Consider the following 19147-nt stretch of genomic DNA (forward strand, 5'->3'; position numbering starts at 1 on the left):
ACTAATTTGTTATTTAATTTGATTTAGAGGATTTCAATATTTTGAAGTAAACATGTCTAAGGGCCTAAACCGATTCGCGTGTTCAAATGTGTTTAGTGGTCTAAATGAGTCTGTGAGTTTAAGTGGGTTCGTGGGTTACATGGTCCATTGAGACACGATTAATAAATGAGTCTTAGTGGGTTGGGTCTGGGTTTGACAAAAAAATAGTGGATCGTGTTTGGGTTTTGCTCCTAGACACGATTAATAAATGGGTCGGGTCTGGGTCTGTTAAAAAAATACATGAAAACGAATAAGACATGGCACGAAAACGACACGTAACCCGAATTGCCACCCCTAGATTCTAGGTACTGGAAAAGTATAAATAGAGGGCTGGAGTAAAAAAAAAAACCCGACCTCTCACTCTAAAAATTCGACAAATGTGTAATCACATAAGCTATGGGATTCGAAACTAATACTCAATATACACAAGAGCTTTATCGGACGATTTTATTGGCACTAAAGACTTCATGTTTGATGATTCACTTTCCTTTGCCCGTGATTTTTTTTTTTTTTTTGTATGGGGATTTCATCTTTATCTTCGAACGTAATTTCATATTTGAAGGCTTAAAAGGTGGTGATTCCATCTTCCAAATACTCGATTTCTTCATTCCCAAATTCTTAAGTTCTGAAATATTTTTTCTTCCTTATGTGAGAAATTAGAATGAGAGTGGGAGAGGGAAGGAAGTTTGAATTATAGAATTACGATAATAACACTAAAAAAATTGACATTTAAAATTTGACAGAAGCAAGGGTGACTTTTGAAAAAATGATAATGATCCAAATGACCACAATGCAAGTTGTTATAAACAAGGATGGAGCAAGACATATATATTAAGGGGGGTTATATGTAAAAAAAGGTTTTAGGGGAACTAATTTGTAAATTTTAAGAAAAAAAATTAAAAATAACAAAAGTACATTTTTTTTTAATGAACAAAAGTACATACTACGTATATAATTTGTTTATTTTAACATAAAGTACAGCCTCGCCTAGGCAGACATTTATGTAATCGATTCTATCCTACATTTTAAGGTCCCTATGCGGCATTTATAAAAAAAGAAAAAAGAAAAAAAAGTTAAGAGAAGTAGAGAACTATTGATACCAAAAAAATAACAAAAGGGACTAATTCGTCAAAACACGTATAATTCAAAACCCGTACATGTAAATAAACAGTTTTCGACTACGGCCTAAAACAGTTTTATTTCTGATGCCCAGGGTTAATTTCCAATAAGGTCAATGGTATTTGGACTCCGATTGCTGTTTTTTCCCTTCAGAACGGCTAATTAATTATTACTTAATCAACGGTTGTCACAGCTTGAAATATTATCAAGCACATGGATCAATGTTCTCTAAAAAGTATTGATCAAACTAATACAAAGCATTAAATTATGATTTAAGTAAAATAATGTAGCATATATATATATATATATATATATATAATATATATATAATATATTATATAAACACATATAGATTATGTGTGTATGCATACGTACACACGCAACACAATTAAATATAACAGCCTGTTGAAATCAAGTTGCCAAAGCTTGTTTACGTACGCATACTATTGAATTCAAGCCTTCATGGTTTTTATTTATTTATTATATAATTGTATATAATCTTATATTCCAGCTGTTGATCATGTTACACATCCTAAATATCATCCATACTTTCAGCAGCAACAAATTTTTTTTTCACATATTTGATGCGCCGGTCAACCAAAACCTTATTACGTAGCTTTTTGTTGAATATAATTTAGAGTTGACTTCATTAACTCCGTCGCTTTCTTGACATATCCTGCTATATATATCGACACTTATCAACTCGCTCACTCTTTTCAACAAGTTCACATATTTATATACACACACAACAGTTAATATGGATTTTATATTTAGAGATAGTGGAACGATGAAGAGATAGAGATCATATACCTTATATATATGTGCATGGGAAAATAAGTTGCTATCCAAGTTGACCATCTTTATTTAAGACTGTTGGCTCTTCAAACCATTTACACTTACTTTATGGTGAAATGGGAATAGGCTTTAAGCTCTTTGATTTTCAACTTGTGCTAATATTGTAGTCTTTCTAGACCACATCCAATGTACGGGGTTGTGTGGGTTCACTCTATATATGTTTAGATATATAAGTCGTATAACTTTTTTTTTTATTATTGAACATTAAGATTTGAATATTTTATCATACACCAAAATAGTAAACTATATTTCAGTTGTATATTATTATTATTATTATTATTATTATATTTACTTATAGTGATGTTACAATCGAAAACTCTAAATGTGTTATATATATATATATATATATATATATATATATTATATACACACACTTTCTCGCATGACCGTCAAATATAATTTCAATTTTCGATTATAGCATGCACATCCCCCTGAATTTAGTTGTCATTACTTAATTATCTCCTAACATTTGTATAATTAATGACTCATATATATATATATATGAGCTAATTTTTTTCATTATTTTGAAAATTGACTTATGAAAAAGTTAACGAAAGTTACATAAAAATATATATTCGGTTTATAAAAAATTTAAGGAATAATTAAGTAATAAATAATGTAAACTCCAAGGATAGACATAATAGATATGCTATTTCAATTTATCCCTTTATGGTTTATCACCCTCTAATGGCAAGCTTTGGATAAGGAAGAAAGGCCAACTAATTGACCACACACAGACAGAATAAATAATAATAAAAAAAGTTGTTATGAGAACATAGATCACATATTGATAAGGCACAATGACATAAACGTTTTTTTTTTTTTTTCACCAAAGCGAGAGACAAAAATAATACTAAACTCAGGAGAATAATAATTTTTTTTGCCTTAATATTGTTTAAGATTGTGCCGAGCTCCGTAGTAGGAATGATTCCGCTCCTTAGTACTGCACGAATTCCACATCAAGGCAATCGAATTGCACCACTATCCGATCCACCCCGAGCCCCTCTGCTAAAAACAACCCCCGAAGAATGGCGAAAGCTTCCCGCAAGAAGGGGAAGAGAAATCAAAACGCTTAATTGAGATTTCCGAGGCAATAACAAGCCCCTGGTGGTCCCGGAGCACGCACCGATTCCAAACCAACCTCCTCTAGCATCGATAGTTGCATCGACACTTATAGCGGTGACACCGGATCTCGGCGGTGGCCACACCGCCACTTATCATTTCCAGTCGTAACTTTACTCCTATCATTTCAAATCTCTTAAATCAAGACAACAAAAAAATCAAAGTTACTTAAGTAGTGATGTTCTTGGTTTTGATGAAAATGCTAATGGCGTCCAATGTAATGTGCACCACAACCTGTGTGTAGTCGCAATACGTCGTACGTGTGAATAAAAAAGAATACTAAAATATGGATTTTACAGTTGCATGACCAAATGGGACCCATCTAATCTTCTATAATCCTATTGATGACATAGAATGATACAATAGCGAATTCGAATATGAAAATTATCATATCGTACGCTTGGGATTGATTTCCCACTTTTTGTCTATTAAAAATTTAAAACCGAGTGGGATATTGAGTCCCACGCTTTGGCTCTTCCTTCCTTGACTACCATTGCAAATTTGGGTGAAAGGTCAAGCCAACCTTATTTGAATAAACCGCTAATTTCACATAACAATCATTTTACTATAGTCGTTTTCCTAAAGAACACTCACATTTTTGGCCAGCAAACTTAATTTTTATTTCGAGGGAATAATGAGATAAAATACATTTAATTCCTTATTGTATATTGAAGGGAAAATATCAGGAGTATCCCTTGTGTTTAATCGAAATGCGAGGTTTATCCCCTCTATTTCTAGAAATATCATATATATCCTTTCAGTTTAATATAAATGACATATATCTCCCATAAAAAAATGTTATATTACAAATCTCACCCTTTTCGTTTATTTTTTACAAAACAATAATTTGAACTCCCCATAATACCCTTAATAGAATATATGTATTTACTATTTTATTAAAAAAAATCAAAATCTCTCTTTATAAAAAAAATCCTTAACTTTTTATAAAGAAATTTTTTAATTTAATTTTTTTGTATAGAATAGAAAATAAAAAATTATTTCATTAAGGGTATTTTAGGGAGTTCAAATTATTTTTTTGTAAAAAATAAACAAAAATGGTGATATTTGTAATATAACATTTTTTAGGGGATGTATATGTCATTTATATTAAACTGAAGGGATATGTCTGATATTTCTAAAAATAGAGGGGATAAATCTCGCATTTCGATTAAACACGAGGGATACTCATGATATTTTCCCTTCACAATATTGCCTTTGCCTCCAGGGGAAAAAAATCTAAATTAGCGAGGGCCATTTAGTAGTTGCAAGATGAGATGAAAGTTTTGTTGTTCATGCCAAGACAAATAGGGATCAATCTAGAAGTCTTTCGCTATGCAGCCTATGCTCCAACTCCATGCGACCCAATTTGGAAGTGTCTAGCTATTTTCTTTTGAATTTCTTTCTTTTAATCGATGCGATGGTAGTAATAAAGTAATACTAGCCGTAATTCTTTGTGATTAATAATTACTTATATTTATTGTGTTACATCAAATTGGCTTGATATTACTTATACTGAGACATGTCATAATTTCAAGCTATTTGCATAATAAATAATACACAACATTCATTTGAAATTGATTGACTAGTTAAATAGTCTTTTTTCGGAAAAATCGTCAATATTTGTTGACACTGTTATATAAATTTTGATTATCTATATAAATAATTTATCACTTCTGAAAAATTTAATAAAAAACTTCAAAAAAAAAAAAAAACCTTATTGAAACATAATGTTTGCACAATTTGACGATTTCTCTAAATATTTGCAAATTCTATTAATTTTAATCGACTACTTAATTATAACATCCTTTCTTAAATATATACATGCGGTTACATGTTTATTGAGAAATGAGTTTATGATTCATATTTTATTTTATGATGAAGTTCGATGATCTCGTATCCCAGCCATTTATCTTTAGTTGAAAATCATTATCTCGATAATAAGAGATAATAAAGTTTGTGGTAACCAAACTTTTCTCCCCTCTGCCACCCAGCTTAATTTAATTTTCTCACTGGATTCATAGTTAAGACTTCGTAATTATGGAATTCCCTGGAAGCGGTGTACCAATTTAAGTGTATAATTTGCATATGTATATCAAACATAGGCTATTCTATATATTATGATATGAGACTATATTTACCCGATGAGAATGTGCTCTTAGTCTCACTAGAAAATTTATTAAAACGGGCTATGGCCCATAAAAGGCGCAAAAAGGTCTCTGACGTCACCATCTACCAGGTCTTGTCGGGAAGAAATCAAGTTTCGTTAGGAAGAAACCGGACCACGTCAGGAAGGAACCAATTCTCATTAGGAAGAAACTGGGTCTCGTTGAAACCAAGCCTCATCGAGAAGAAATCAGGTCTCATCGAGAGGAATCAAGTATCGTCGAGAAGAAACCAGGTCTCATCGGGAAGAAACCATGTCTCATTGGGAATAGATCAGGTCTCCTCGGGAAGAAACCAGGTCTTGATGTGCCTAGGCCACATCTACACGCATCCCAAAGAACACCAAACTCGATCGACACTAAACAAAGGTAACAAATATCTGAGCACCGAAATGTTGTCTGAAGGTCTATTGAAGCTATTGTTTCCCTCGAATCTCATCCTAAACACCCAAAAACAACATAAAACTTTTGAGTTGTTTATTGCCTGTTGTTTATAGAGCCGATAGATATCCCGGAACTGATGAAATAAGATGAATTGAGACAGTATTTTGTAAATACGTAATTGTCTTGAATATATTAACTATTTCTTTATTCTTCGATCGCCTGGAAGGTACAAAAGAAACATCTTGTTCTTTCTTCAAGAATTTCTAATCTCTAGGAGGATTCGAACCCAGATGAAGCTCAGACCATCTGTTAGAGAAAAAAGAATGAATGGATCTTGCAGGATTCCCAATAAATTCTCCGATTTCTTTGGATTAGTTACTAGTTGTAATATGATACAATTTTTTTTTTTTGGAATTCGTTGGACTGTGTTCTTATCTATAAATAGGGTTTTGGTTCACCCGGCCTACTGCAGCGAATGCTTGTCAAAAAGCATTTGTGACTAATAGCGTTGGAGATTTTTGTTTATTATTAGCAATTTTAGGCTTTTATCGGATAACGGGCAGTTAAGAATTTTGAGATTTATTTGAAATAAAATAATTTTCATTTCAACTTTACTAATGTTGAGCATCGGAGAGGTAATCAGAGGCAACGCCTCTTAGTCCCTTTGAATCCACTTCATTTTCATCTCATTTCAAGTCGTCCGACGAACAAGTTTTTCGACCATTCGTGAAAGAAAGAAAAAAACCCGAATTTTTTGGTTAAAGACATATTTGGCTCGAGCGCATTACTTGATCCAACATTGGATCGAACCGCTCGCACCATTAAATAGTTTTCCAAAAATAAGCGACAAGATAATTCAAGATGATGTAGAATAAATCTGCTTCTGTTTTTTTTTTTCAGAATATAATAGTTGTTTTTTTTCTTCTTTTATGATATGAATATATCATATCGTTATCTCTTTTATCCTTCCACAAGAAAATTCCGCATTAACGTCAATTGGAAATTGAAGGATGGATATCAATTGCAAAACATATACTGAAAATTATGATCAATAATTATATAATATATAACATATAGCGAAAATAAATGATCAATATAATTAATATATACATATATAATTACGATGGTGTCCTTCATTTCTAGCAGCAATACAAAAACGACTTTGATTATTTTAAGAGATGAACTTCTCATAATACGGATTCCTTGCTGGCATTAGAACTTAATCATTAAATTACGCAGTTATGAGATATATTCGTTCGATATACACATGATCAGGAAGCAAGAAAAATGGAAACAAAATAATTAAAGAGGGTATATATGGTGATCTTGTATAATTAATCGTCTGTGTTCATTTTACGGAAGTGTTAATTAAAAGTATATTTTGGGAATATGATGGCTTTATTTATTTAGTTTTTATTTTAAGGAAATCACCTTAATAAATCAAGTGATTACGAGACTTCCTGAGATTTGGTAACGTTAACCTCTTATTTGTTTGCGATAGGTCTATTATCTATATATAAAGTATACGATATATACGTAATTTAATGACACAATTTATTACGTCATTGATTCTGGAACCAGGAATTACGTGGATGAATCTTTAATCAAACATAAGATATACGTCAAGATATGTTCAGCTGAAAAATCACATGAACTGCAAAAATGCACATTATTTGACATACTAACCTTTTCGTTCACGTTTTGTCAAAAATATTGGATAAGGTTGCATTTTATTTGCACCGTCAAGACTCACATTGCATCATAAATTATACACAAACCATATGCGTAAATAAATATAATAACAGTACATTATCGTATAATAGAGATGTCAGTATTTGGGGTTAATCGATAAACCTCTTTTTGGCACTTCTCTTTTAATTATATATTTTAAAAACATTTTTAAGGAAAGTTTATTTCCACAATAAAGTGATGCACGAATAAAATAAGGAAAACATTGGTAATCTTTACCCTTTTTTTTATTCCCAATGTAGAAGTGTATTATATAATTTAGCTCAGAGCGAATATTCTAAATATGTACATTATCCAAATTAAAAAATTAAATAATAATAAACTTTCCCAAGAAAGATAAAGCTCACAAATCACTGTGGTATTTGCGCGCCTAATCTTGAATTTTCATGCTCCTAAAAGGAAGCTACGTCTTCAAAATATTCTTGTAATCGTTGCGTTAATTCCTTTTTTTTTTAAATGTTAATTCCTACAATATTATTTCACTTGCTACTACCCGATCAACCTTATAAAGTCCATCGCGGTTAATACATAGTTTTATATGCAAGGAAAATATACTTTCTAAAAAACAAACATTCCAAAAATACGAATACAGAAATCACCACATATCTAAATCTTCCGAGAGTTTTGGAATTAGAATAGACCGTACCGTACATATCTAAATCTGATACCCACACAATTGTCACTTCTTGGATAAAATAAATCACCACTCTTTTACCAATTTACAGCTCTGCCACTCGCTGTAATCCAATTTAAAAAAAAAATCGCATGCACGTCTCTCTTAGAAGATGAGATCGTTAGTATTGTTTTTTAACAGATTTGTATCCCCTAATTAAAGGCACATTAATTATATGTTATCGTAATAATCATTGTATGTAAGCTGTGTTTAGTTGTCGTCGATGTTATTTGTTTGCGACCAACTTCCGTAAGTTATATCCAATATTTATCCAAATCGACAGCTAGGGCCACCAAGGAAAAATAAATAAAAGATTAATATTAATAATGGCATTATCTGACTCAGCCCTGAGACAGGCACAGGAAATCAAAGTGGGTAAAATAGCAAATCTTTTCTTAGGTAATGTGACTAATCTCCAACGTGTGAAGATGTCATTAAAGTTGTAAAACGCCCTCTAGTCACTCATATAGCGTTACCGACTGACTACCCTTTCCTTTTTTCTGTTTTGTATTTTATTTTCTCAAGCATTAATCATTAATGCTTTTGAAATTTTAAGAAAAAGAAAATAAATATAAATTAAAGTGACATTTATGATCGTCGCCTGAAATATAATAATGTCTGTTGAACTTGAATTGAATGAATGTGATTCTTGAGGTCTCACCGTCAGATTTCTATTTTATTATTTCTTTCTACCCAATTCGAATGGCCATCCAACGGCTATAACTAGAGAGTTGAAAACCTAAAGAAGTAAATATACAAATAATAAAAAAAATCGCCAACTAGATTGTTTAGTGGTTTCATTCAAAAAAATAAATCAAAAGATTGTTTAGTGGTTTCTCTTCCGTTTCAAAATCTTATCCGCTAACGATTTGAGCGCCATAAAAAAAAAAAAATCTTAAAAAAATAACACGACAATATTTTATGAATATCCAGTTTCCTAATACATAATTTACATTAATAAAGCATTGAAATCAAGAATCCGATAATTTACGGACAAATTAGTTACAGTCGTCGTAGTATTTAATTTAATTTCTCGTAAAAATAAATAAATAAAGGTCCTTTAATTGACAGCTCAATAGTGTGTAAATGTATCCCATAATATATATGCAAGCAGGGTCATCGTTGCTATATATAACCCTCTCTCTCCCACACCTCTCAAAAAAATCTCTATATATTCCAAGCTTTCTCTTCTCCATCATCGTATCACCCACAATTACTCACAAATCTCCTTAAAAAAAAAAAAAAATCCTCCGAGTCTTTCTCTGGAATTAGGTCTTGTTAAATCCACCGATAAATTAAGTAAAAAAAAAAAATGGCTGTCGGTGGAGTCCCAGGCGGAGCGCCTGGCAAGGCCTATCCGGGAAACCTCACGCCTTACGTCACCGTGACGTGCATCGTCGCCGCCATGGGCGGTCTCATCTTCGGCTACGATATCGGAATCTCCGGTCCGTACAACCCAAATTCCTCCATTCACACGTGTGTTTATTCATTTCTAACAGTTTTTTTATTTTATTTTTTTATATGTTTAGGTGGTGTGACGTCGATGAACCCTTTTTTGAAGAAGTTTTTTCCGGAGGTATTGAGGAGGAAGCTCGGGGATAGCAAGGTTGTGAATGAGTACTGCCAATACGACAACGTGAAGCTGACTCTTTTCACGTCGTCGCTTTACTTAGCGGCGTTGCTTTCTTCGCTTGTTGCGAGTGATATTACTCGAAGGTTTGGCCGGAAAAGGTCTATGTTTGCCGGCGGGTTTCTCTTCTTTGCCGGTGCTCTTCTTAACGGCTTCGCACAGAATGTCGAGATGCTTATCATCGGTCGTATTTTCCTCGGTTTTGGTATTGGATTCGCCAATCAGGTATATTCCTATACTATATATATATACACATATATGTGTGTATAGATCTGTTTTTCCGTTTTTGTAATGATGGTAGCTTTACAGATCTGACAATTTTTTTTTTTTTTTTTTGAAATATGACAAAACTGTTGTTATATTTTTTCTACTCTTATTTCTGTTTACTTTTGTTTCTCATTTTTTTTCCCCTTAATTTCTATCTTTCTAAAAGCGATATTAATTTTTAAATTTTTGAATTTTCGTTTTTAGCTCTATTCCTAATCTTCTATGCTAAAAGTTAGGGCATACCATAAAAAAGTCTCCTCAGTTTGTTTTTTTTTAAACACCGGTCTCATTAGATGTAGAAACTAATTAAGCTAATTTGTCTAGGAGTGTGTACTTTTACCAAGTCAAACTCACCACTTTCTTCCTTACTATTTTATTTTTATTATTTTTAAAATAGTCACCACTTTGTTTTTTTTTTCTTCGCACATGACATAAACATCTTATTCCTAGTCTCTCTCTAACAGCGATTGAAAGGAATATTTTGGCATTTCGACAGCTCCTTTACATTTACCTAAATAAAATATTCACACAACTTGTCACTCACATCACACCCCAATTAATTCAATTATTATTAACCATGCGGTCAATTTTAATTTTAATTTTTACAGTCCGTGCCGCTATACCTGTCGGAGATGGCACCGTACAAATACAGAGGAGCTCTGAACATCGGATTCCAGCTCTCGATCACGATCGGAATTCTGGTCGCGAACGTTCTCAACTACTTCTTCGCGAAGATTCCCGGCGGCTGGGGATGGAGACTCAGTCTCGGCGGCGCTATGGTCCCGGCTCTGATCATCACCGTCGGCGCTCTGATCCTCCCCGACACTCCCAACTCTCTGATCGAGCGCGGCGAGATCGAGCAGGCGCGCGTGATGCTCAGGCGCGTGAGAGGAATCTCCGACGTGGACGAGGAGTTCGACGATCTCGTGGCGGCCAGCGATGAGTCCAAGAAGGTGTCGCAGCCGTGGAAGACCATGCTCGAGAGGCGTTACCGGCCTCAGACCACCATGGCGGTTCTAATTCCGTTCTTCCAACAGTTTACTGGGATCAATGTTATTATGTTTTACGCGCCGGTTCTTTTCAGCACTATTGGATTTGGAGACAACGCTTCTCTCATGTCTGCTGTTATCACCGGAATCGTTAACGTCGTCGCCACCGTTGCCTCGATTATCTATGTTGACAAGTTGGGACGCCGTGTTCTTTTCTTCGCCGGCGGTGTGCAAATGCTTATTTGTCAGGTAATGTTTTATTTGCTTTTTAGTCCTTATAGTTCTTTTTATTTCTAATTACCTTTCCCTAATTGATTTATTTTATTTATCTATTTTTCTTAATCAAGTTACAAACCTTTATTTTTGGAATTGGATCCTCGAATTCGTTGTTTCACTTTTTTTTGTCCGTTTTGTTCTTTTTAAATCTATATGCACAATATATTTGGAATTACATCTGCTGAAATTGCTTACATATATATATTTGTTGTACAATTTTTTATTTATTGATTTTGCAGCTTGCTGTTGCGGCGTTTATCGGAGTGAAATTCGGCGTGAACGGAGATCCCGGTAACCTTCCGAAATGGTACGCCGGTGTGGTCGTGGCGTTCATTTGCACGTACGTGGCGGGTTTCGCGTGGTCGTGGGGCCCACTGGGATGGCTTGTGCCGAGTGAGATCTTCCCGTTGGAGGTCCGATCGGCCGGTCAGAGCACCAACGTCTCGGTCAACATGTTCTTCACGTTCATCGTGGCTCAAGTCTTTTTGACAATGTTGTGCCACCTCAAATTCGGGCTCTTCATCTTCTTCGGTTTCTTTGTTGCCGTGATGACCGTATTCATCTACTTCTTCTTGCCGGAGACCAAAGGAATCCCAATTGAGGAGATGAGCCAAATCTGGAAGAAGCATTGGTTCTGGTCCAAGTACGTCACCGAGGATGATTTCCCCGCCAGACCCAACGGTCACAAAAATTGATTGAGAACAAGGAGGGGTTTTGTTTGTCTTTTGGGGGATTTGTTTAGTGGGGGTACATACTATTATAATTATTGTTATTCATGTTGTCATTTGTCTTTTATTGATTCGGTTGGTGTTCATTTATGACTTACTTTTTTTATTTACACTGTGTTTTGGAGAGAATGAAGAAAAAAAAAATTATATGTTGATCAAATTTATTAATATAATCCGAGTAATTTTATTTAACTAATTCTTCAATTCCTCTCTATTTTTTCTTCTAAAAATTTGAAGTTATTTCGTCTATGTACTTTTATAAATCGTCTTTTCTTACCTTTTTTTTTGCCCTAGTTAACTGCAATTCCAAATCTTTGGGATGTTATTTTGTCATTTGTGTCGGGGGTTTCAGAAAGATAAAAAAGCTTACATCATTGTGACATGTAACATCCTCTGTTTTGATCCTCTCGGTTCTGTTTCCTAGTTTTCCCTTTTAGAAATCTGTGATAATCAAGTGATAATTAGTAGTTTATGTACTGTATTGATAAATGCGTGTTTTTACGCAAAAAAAGATATATTTGATAAGTATTTTACAGTGCCTTAAATTAATTAGAGTGTTTGTCGGTTGGTTGGAATTGAAACTGGGATTCAAAATCGCTCCATTTAATTAGTGGGGTTTGTGGTTTTGTTTCACCGTTTATAAATACATGATGCAATAGTTATTATAGTCGTAGAAGACTTTGCAAGTCAACTTGACAAAGGCTCTGATAGTTTCACAGAAAATTGTCTGTCATTTAGGGACTCTTTACATAATTGTCTTTCAATCGCATTCATATTTATAAAAGATGTTATACTTCAAGTCAAAAGCAGTTTCAGAAATATGTAAATAAGGTTCTTACTACAATTGCTTGAATTAGAGAGTTTGTCTGTTTGAATAGAAATATGTAGTCTTTGTTATGTGTTTACACTTTGGTGGCTTAAATTTTTGGTCCATCATTTATTAAGTGAGCATGGAAGTTCTGCTTCGCTTCTTAAAGGATGCAAATATCTTTTGCTTGACCATAATTGTAATTACTACAACAAATTGTTTGTGTCTTGCTCATTATTGTCTAACTTCATCTCCATCATATATAATTAAAGATGTTAAACTCATTAAAAAATATAAACGGTAAAACCAAAAGATTAAAATTATCTTTTAAATTTTGACTAATAATGTCACTTCTAAAAAAAAAGTATCTTCATTAAGTAAATTTGGTATTGAGAGGGGAAGAACTAATAAGACTTTAACAACCATATCTTCATAAATAAAAAATTTCTTAATTTTGTTTTGTTACATATTTTTCTTCTCTTAATAGTATTCTTGGTTTTGTACACTTAGAAGCATTTTTTGTTATCGTAACGGCTATAACATATTGTAACATTGCATATACTTTTATATATTCAGTGAATACAAATAGGTTTAATTTCTTTTTATCAAAAGTTAAAATTTTCAAAGACGAGATTATAGAAAACATATCGCTTATTGATGGAATATAAAATTAGGCTTACCGATATTTTTTCTATGATTTTTTTTATAAAATATCAACAAAGCACAGACAAAATAGAGTTATAGATCGTGAATGCCAATATATTGCGAAATAAACGAAAAAAAAATGACAAGTCAAAACAAAAATTGCTAAAAATCAACCTTGTAAAATTAAAATCATAACATTAATATTTTCTGTCCGTATTAATATTGATATCCTAAAATAATTGAACACTTCATTTATCAAGTATTTTTTTTTTCAATTCATTGTAAAATTATATAGTGGTGCCATTCTTGGTAATCATGATCACAGAACTCCAAACAAATTTCAAAGGTAACAAATGATTAAGAACATTAAAAATAGGGTAATGTCAACACGTTTTAGCCATACTAGTAATCAATATTCAATATCGATAGTAGTTTTGGAGGGAAGAACAGAAGGCACTTTCTAAGAAAGGGAATGGAAAAGGAAAAGGAAAAAGAAATCCCACGAAAATGAATGAAAACACTTCCATTATCCGCAATTCTATTCCCAAGTGGTGGAATCAGAACATCACATGCTTTGCTGAGGTGGAAAAATTTTCTTTATCTCCCATGTAATAATGATTTGCAAGACTTTTGTGTGTCCGAAAGAAGCTTCACCGTGACTCTCACAAAGCAATGTCCGAAATAATAAGTGGATAAATATGCATTAAATCATGATATTAAGGTAGGCCAATATTTTGAACCGAAAGTTTGAGTTGTTGGGTCAATTAGTCACGAGCTTTACGATGAACTAGAAAAAAATAGCAGCATGAATAAACCCACTTTATATTTTCTTCTTTCTAAATTAAATAGTTACAACTTTTAAATTTCCCTCTCTTAGATTTTGCTTTTGGATAAAGCAAATTGGATAAGAGGAATTTATTTCTAGTTAGTTGTCTCTCTTTTCATTCCTATCCGGAATTAGTGATGTAGAAGACTTTGGAGTATCATATGCTATTCTTTTTTGGGTTAATGATATATTTTGCCTTTCGTCTCTTTTCTTTTTCTTTTTCTTTTACTCTTTCTGGGGATAGGTAAAGGCGTGACCAAAGCAAATTGTGTTTCCCCTTTGTGGAGGGAATAAATGTACAGAAAAATGAACTTAGCCTTTGTCCGAGATTCGCTACGTGAATTTTGTGACTTGTTTATGGCTTTAAGATATTTTGATATTTTGCCTCCAATTGCGAAGCCATAAGGAATAACATGCATGCATAGTCTCTCTATTTTTTTTTTTTCGACATGAATGAATGTGGGCTGTGGATTATATGCTCTGATGAAGTCGAATAACACGGGCCTATTGAAAAATAAGAAACTTTACACCCAGTGGCCAGTCTCAATTTAATTATTTTGAAATACTCACTATTTAATTTATTTTGTAGATAAATTATGATTTTAATAATAAAATTATTAATATGCACTTCATTATTTGAAGAAAAATTAGGTGATTACAAATGCTAAATTATATCATATATACTAAACATAGGAGCCTAAACATAAACATTGATAAGTGCACCAATAAAATCATTTTATATGGAAATAAAACGAATTTATTACTAAGCATTTGCTACTCATTGAGATTGAACCCAAGAGCTATATTGTGTGTGATGAGATGATCAGACTAAGTTAGGTACCACTAATCAACATTATATCTATAACATGCATGCATTTTTTTTTTTTTTTTTATATTGCAAATATCGGTCACTGATGAAAACACCACTGTTATGCAAATATCGATCATTGATGACAATACCGATAAGTATTTAGAGAATATTAAATTTTGTTGATGATGAAAATAAAATTGCGAATGAGAATACAAGTTAAATTCTAATACATTGTAAATTTACTTGAGAAATAACAAAATATATATTAGTTTATATTTGATAGATAAATAGACTATATATGTTAATGATTATTATGCCCAAAACGCTTTTTATAGGGGGGATATGGTGGTGTTGAAATACTTCACACGGAAAATCAAAATCAAGGAAAAAAACCATTTTCACGAAATGACTACGGGTTTCTATATCAAATCATTACGAAATTATATAAAGACACCAAATAATATTTAAAAAGCTTTTGTATAAAGGTAAAAATGGATTAGAAACTAATCATATGAGTCTTTTAGGTTGGATTTTACCAATCTGACAGTTTAACAAAAATAAATCTATCAAAAATTACTACGTTATAATTCTATTATTATTCTATAAGTTTGTAACAAATCCACACTAAGTACTTTCGATGGTCTTTTCTTGGTAAAAGAAAGAGAACATACGCAATCGGTTCACTGTTTTATATAAATTTCAAAGCTCATAGTGATTCATCGACTAATATTCGAAAAAAGATTTGAAACTGTAAGGCTTGGTGATATCAGAATCTCCATTCCACAACAACTCTGAAAGTTGTTTGTAGGCTTTCTGAGACGCATGAACCGCGTCGAAGAAGAAGAAATCCTCAACATCTTCACACAGCTCAAACTCTTTTACACCTCTCTTCCCTCCGCAGCTAAAGATTCCTCTGAATGGTCCGCTTCCACAACATCCCATATTCGCAACTTTGAACCCTTGACAAGACACACAAAAGAAAATATAAATTACAATTTTTTGATCATCAATGAATGGCTTAATTGATTGGTTTAGTTACCGTATTTTGATGGGGTCTCTAGTATCTCGGTCATCCAAGGGTACAAGTCTTGGATGGTATAGTTGAACCCCGAGAGGCGGGTTTGAATTAGTTTGAGATGTTTAGGAAGTTGTTTGTTGTGCATCTTTGCTAGTATTGTGGCTTCTTCGAAGCAAGCCCCGTTTTTTCGTGCTTCGAGTAACTTGATCCCGGGAATACACCCCAAAGGTGGCATTGTTACCAATCCGAATTTTCTCGCTCCCACCTTGTACATTCCCTATGACCAAATGGACACGCCAAACATGGCTATAAAGGATCCCATTTTGAAAATTAAGTTAGATTTCCAAATCGAAATCTTCGAACGAGTGTTGGCTCCGTAGAAATATAAATTTTAGGAGGGAAAATAAAAATAGAGAATTTGATAGGGAAACTTTCTGATCATTGTATTGATTTGATTGATGGATAATTACAATTACTTAATATGGCCTTTATCTAAGGGTGCATTAAGTTATTCATTTAATTGCTTAACCTCTTTTAGAATTAATGACTAGTAGGTAATTAGATATTACTTACTTCAATAAATTGGGTCATATTGCCAAGAACCATGCCAATGTAGTCTTGTTTAGAGTATTTGCTATAGAAACTGGGGTTGAAGGTGAAAGGGGAGATGTAATCATTGCCCCCGATGCTGATTAAGTAAACGGCCGATGAGATCAACACCTTCGATCTCTCCGCCCCGAGTTTACGCATCAATTGCTTCTTCACTTTCTTGAAATATCTCAGCTGGGTTTTAAGATCCACCACCTTTAGGGAAAAATTGAGAAGCGTATAAATTAGCCTACTAGGCGAGTGGCAATAATTATGTTATCCAAAAATGTTATCCCCCCATTTTAAATAGTTGAAGATCTGAGGAAATATAATTAAGATGTAGATACAATTTTCTTTTGAAAATAGTTAGTAAGAAAAAGAAAAGCCAAGTTCAAGTGAAATATACAGCAGTTTCCACGCAGAAAAACCGCGGAATTCTCAAATACCTGCGAAATACTTATGTAATACACGATTTACCAGTAAAATTAATGCTGCGGCATGTTAGCGGTAAATATAGTATCTCAATCGAAATTAAGATCTGTGCGAGATTTTATTTTCTTGATCTCGCACCTGTATGGTTCTTTTCTTTTCTTAACCTATTAATTTACTATAGTTTTCTACTTCAACCTTTCCAAAGACGTCCAAACAATAATAGGAAATTAGTTGTGACTTAACCTTTTTTTCCCTCAAAAAATTTCATGACCAAAAGACAATAGATGACTTTGAGTTGCACTCAGATTTTCCCACCTATTTTTATTTTCCATGGCAAAATCTGGATTCTAAAGAAATACATAATTGAATTAAAAGAAAAACGTTACTTACGAAACCTTGATAACTTTCAACAAGAGCACCGGCACCACCGGAGGCAAAGTTTACACCATATTTGTAGTTGTGGACTCCGGGTTTCAAATATGGAGGAATCAATGGTAATTTTGCGTACTCGCCTATACCACGTAATTAATTAAATTATATTAAAAGAAAATAAGTTTTATCATCAGCAGTTCTAATCAAAATTATTATCAAATAATCGAAAGCACCGGTTTCTAGTGTATGTATTTGTAAAAGAAAGCCATTAGCTCACCCCTCTAGATTTGATTTATTTTTTGAAAGGGTTGACCATAAATTTTGAAAAAAAAAAAAATGAAATGTCCTAAGATCACTCATCTAATAAATATATGGTTCCGCTCTGCATAGCGATCAATATTGCTCTACAAAACTATCCAATAACCCCAAAATCAGCTCAATTTTCTATTTAATTTATCTTAATTACAAATTCGACCATATTTCAAGGAATTACATCCTCACTCCTTTTGTCTAATATTTTTTTTATATCTACACAGAGCATCACACAACCATACAAAAAAAAAAAAAAATTGAATCATCAATCAAGAATAATATCAATCTATCTTATTTAGTACTTTAGAAAGAATCTTACTAATGAAGTCGGGAATGAGACGGCCGTCGGAGAATCTACCGGAGGGGACTGAGAAGTAGGATTCCCCGTAAGGCGGGAAATTTGCTCGGAAATCCGCGGTGGTGTTAATGTAATTGTTGTTGCCGGGATCGTACAACGAGTCGCCGAACACGAACATTGCCACCTGTCCCTCCGGCTGCTTTTGTTCAGCCACCGTGGTGCTGACGATGGTTGTGATGAGGCATATGACGTGGCTCAATGATCTAGCTCTTGCCATGTCACTCTCGCTATATGATCTGTGTAACTAAATCCACCTTAGTCTTGCTAGGTTCTCTTTGGTTGTGTGGATTTAGATATATAGATAGAATTAGAGAGCTGATAAGAAAGAGCTTTTTTATCTGCATTTGGATTTTAGTCAGCATTTTGTTCTTTAGTCCAAAGTTAAAAAAAAAAAAAAAAAAAAAAAAAAAAAAGGGTAAGTTTTATTGTAGTACGTTGGCGTATATCTAGAAAAAAATATCACGTGTGTCGGAGGTCATATACGAATGCTCGTAGCCAATAGCAACAATAGTATATATCATTATATATTGTGAAATTTAAAAATCGATTATCCATTACATTAGTTGGATCATTTATTTATAAACAAACTAATCATACCCTATAAAACTTCAATAATTAAGGGACTTTATTTAATCATGATTTCAAATGCTGGGAATGGCAACGGGTTCGGGTCTGATCGGGTCCACTCGTTCGGTTACCCAGACCCTGTTAAAAAATGAACCCATTAACCGGATCCGTTTATCTGATTTTTAAATTAGGTCGAGTAAACGAGTATATTCACCGAGTAAAAAGTGCTGGATCCGTTACCCATATTTTTTAATACAATCAAAACCATTATAAAATACAAACAATATAATATACTACCATTATAAACAGGTTATAAGTTATAACAATGCTATATAATACTATCATTACGTTTATATCAAGTTAAAAAAAATAAACAATACTACTATATGATTAACAAATATAATACCATTAATAACC

The 19147-nt window shown here is 33.0% G+C and overlaps 2 protein-coding genes across 2 annotated transcripts; one reads left to right on the forward strand and one right to left on the reverse strand.

The window, feature by feature from the left end:
* The first annotated feature begins 9222 nt into the window (after positions 1-9222).
* On the forward strand, positions 9223-12185 carry STP12 (sugar transporter protein 12). Its single transcript, XM_089627470.1, has 4 exons — positions 9223-9548; positions 9633-9958; positions 10609-11238; positions 11505-12185. The coding sequence occupies exons 1-4, from the start codon at positions 9416-9418 to the stop codon at positions 11958-11960; spliced, it is 1545 nt and encodes a 514-aa protein (XP_089483596.1). The 5' UTR covers positions 9223-9415; the 3' UTR covers positions 11961-12185.
* A 3461-nt stretch (positions 12186-15646) lies between these two features.
* LOC149386072 (GDSL esterase/lipase 5-like) lies at positions 15647-18522 on the reverse strand. Its single transcript, XM_089627471.1, has 5 exons — positions 18125-18522; positions 17512-17633; positions 16675-16905; positions 16123-16378; positions 15647-16042 (listed from the first exon to the last, which is right to left on the reverse strand). Exons 1-5 carry the CDS (start codon positions 18378-18380, stop codon positions 15807-15809), a joined length of 1101 nt encoding a protein of 366 aa, XP_089483597.1. The 5' UTR covers positions 18381-18522; the 3' UTR covers positions 15647-15806.
* Between the last annotated feature and the right edge of the window lie 625 nt (positions 18523-19147).

The sequence above is a fragment of the Urtica dioica genome, chromosome 9, assembly GCF_054948205.1.
Source record: "Urtica dioica subsp. dioica isolate 48M chromosome 9, U.dioica_male_clone48M_v1_H2, whole genome shotgun sequence".
In the NCBI taxonomy this organism is placed as follows: Eukaryota; Viridiplantae; Streptophyta; class Magnoliopsida; order Rosales; family Urticaceae; genus Urtica; species Urtica dioica.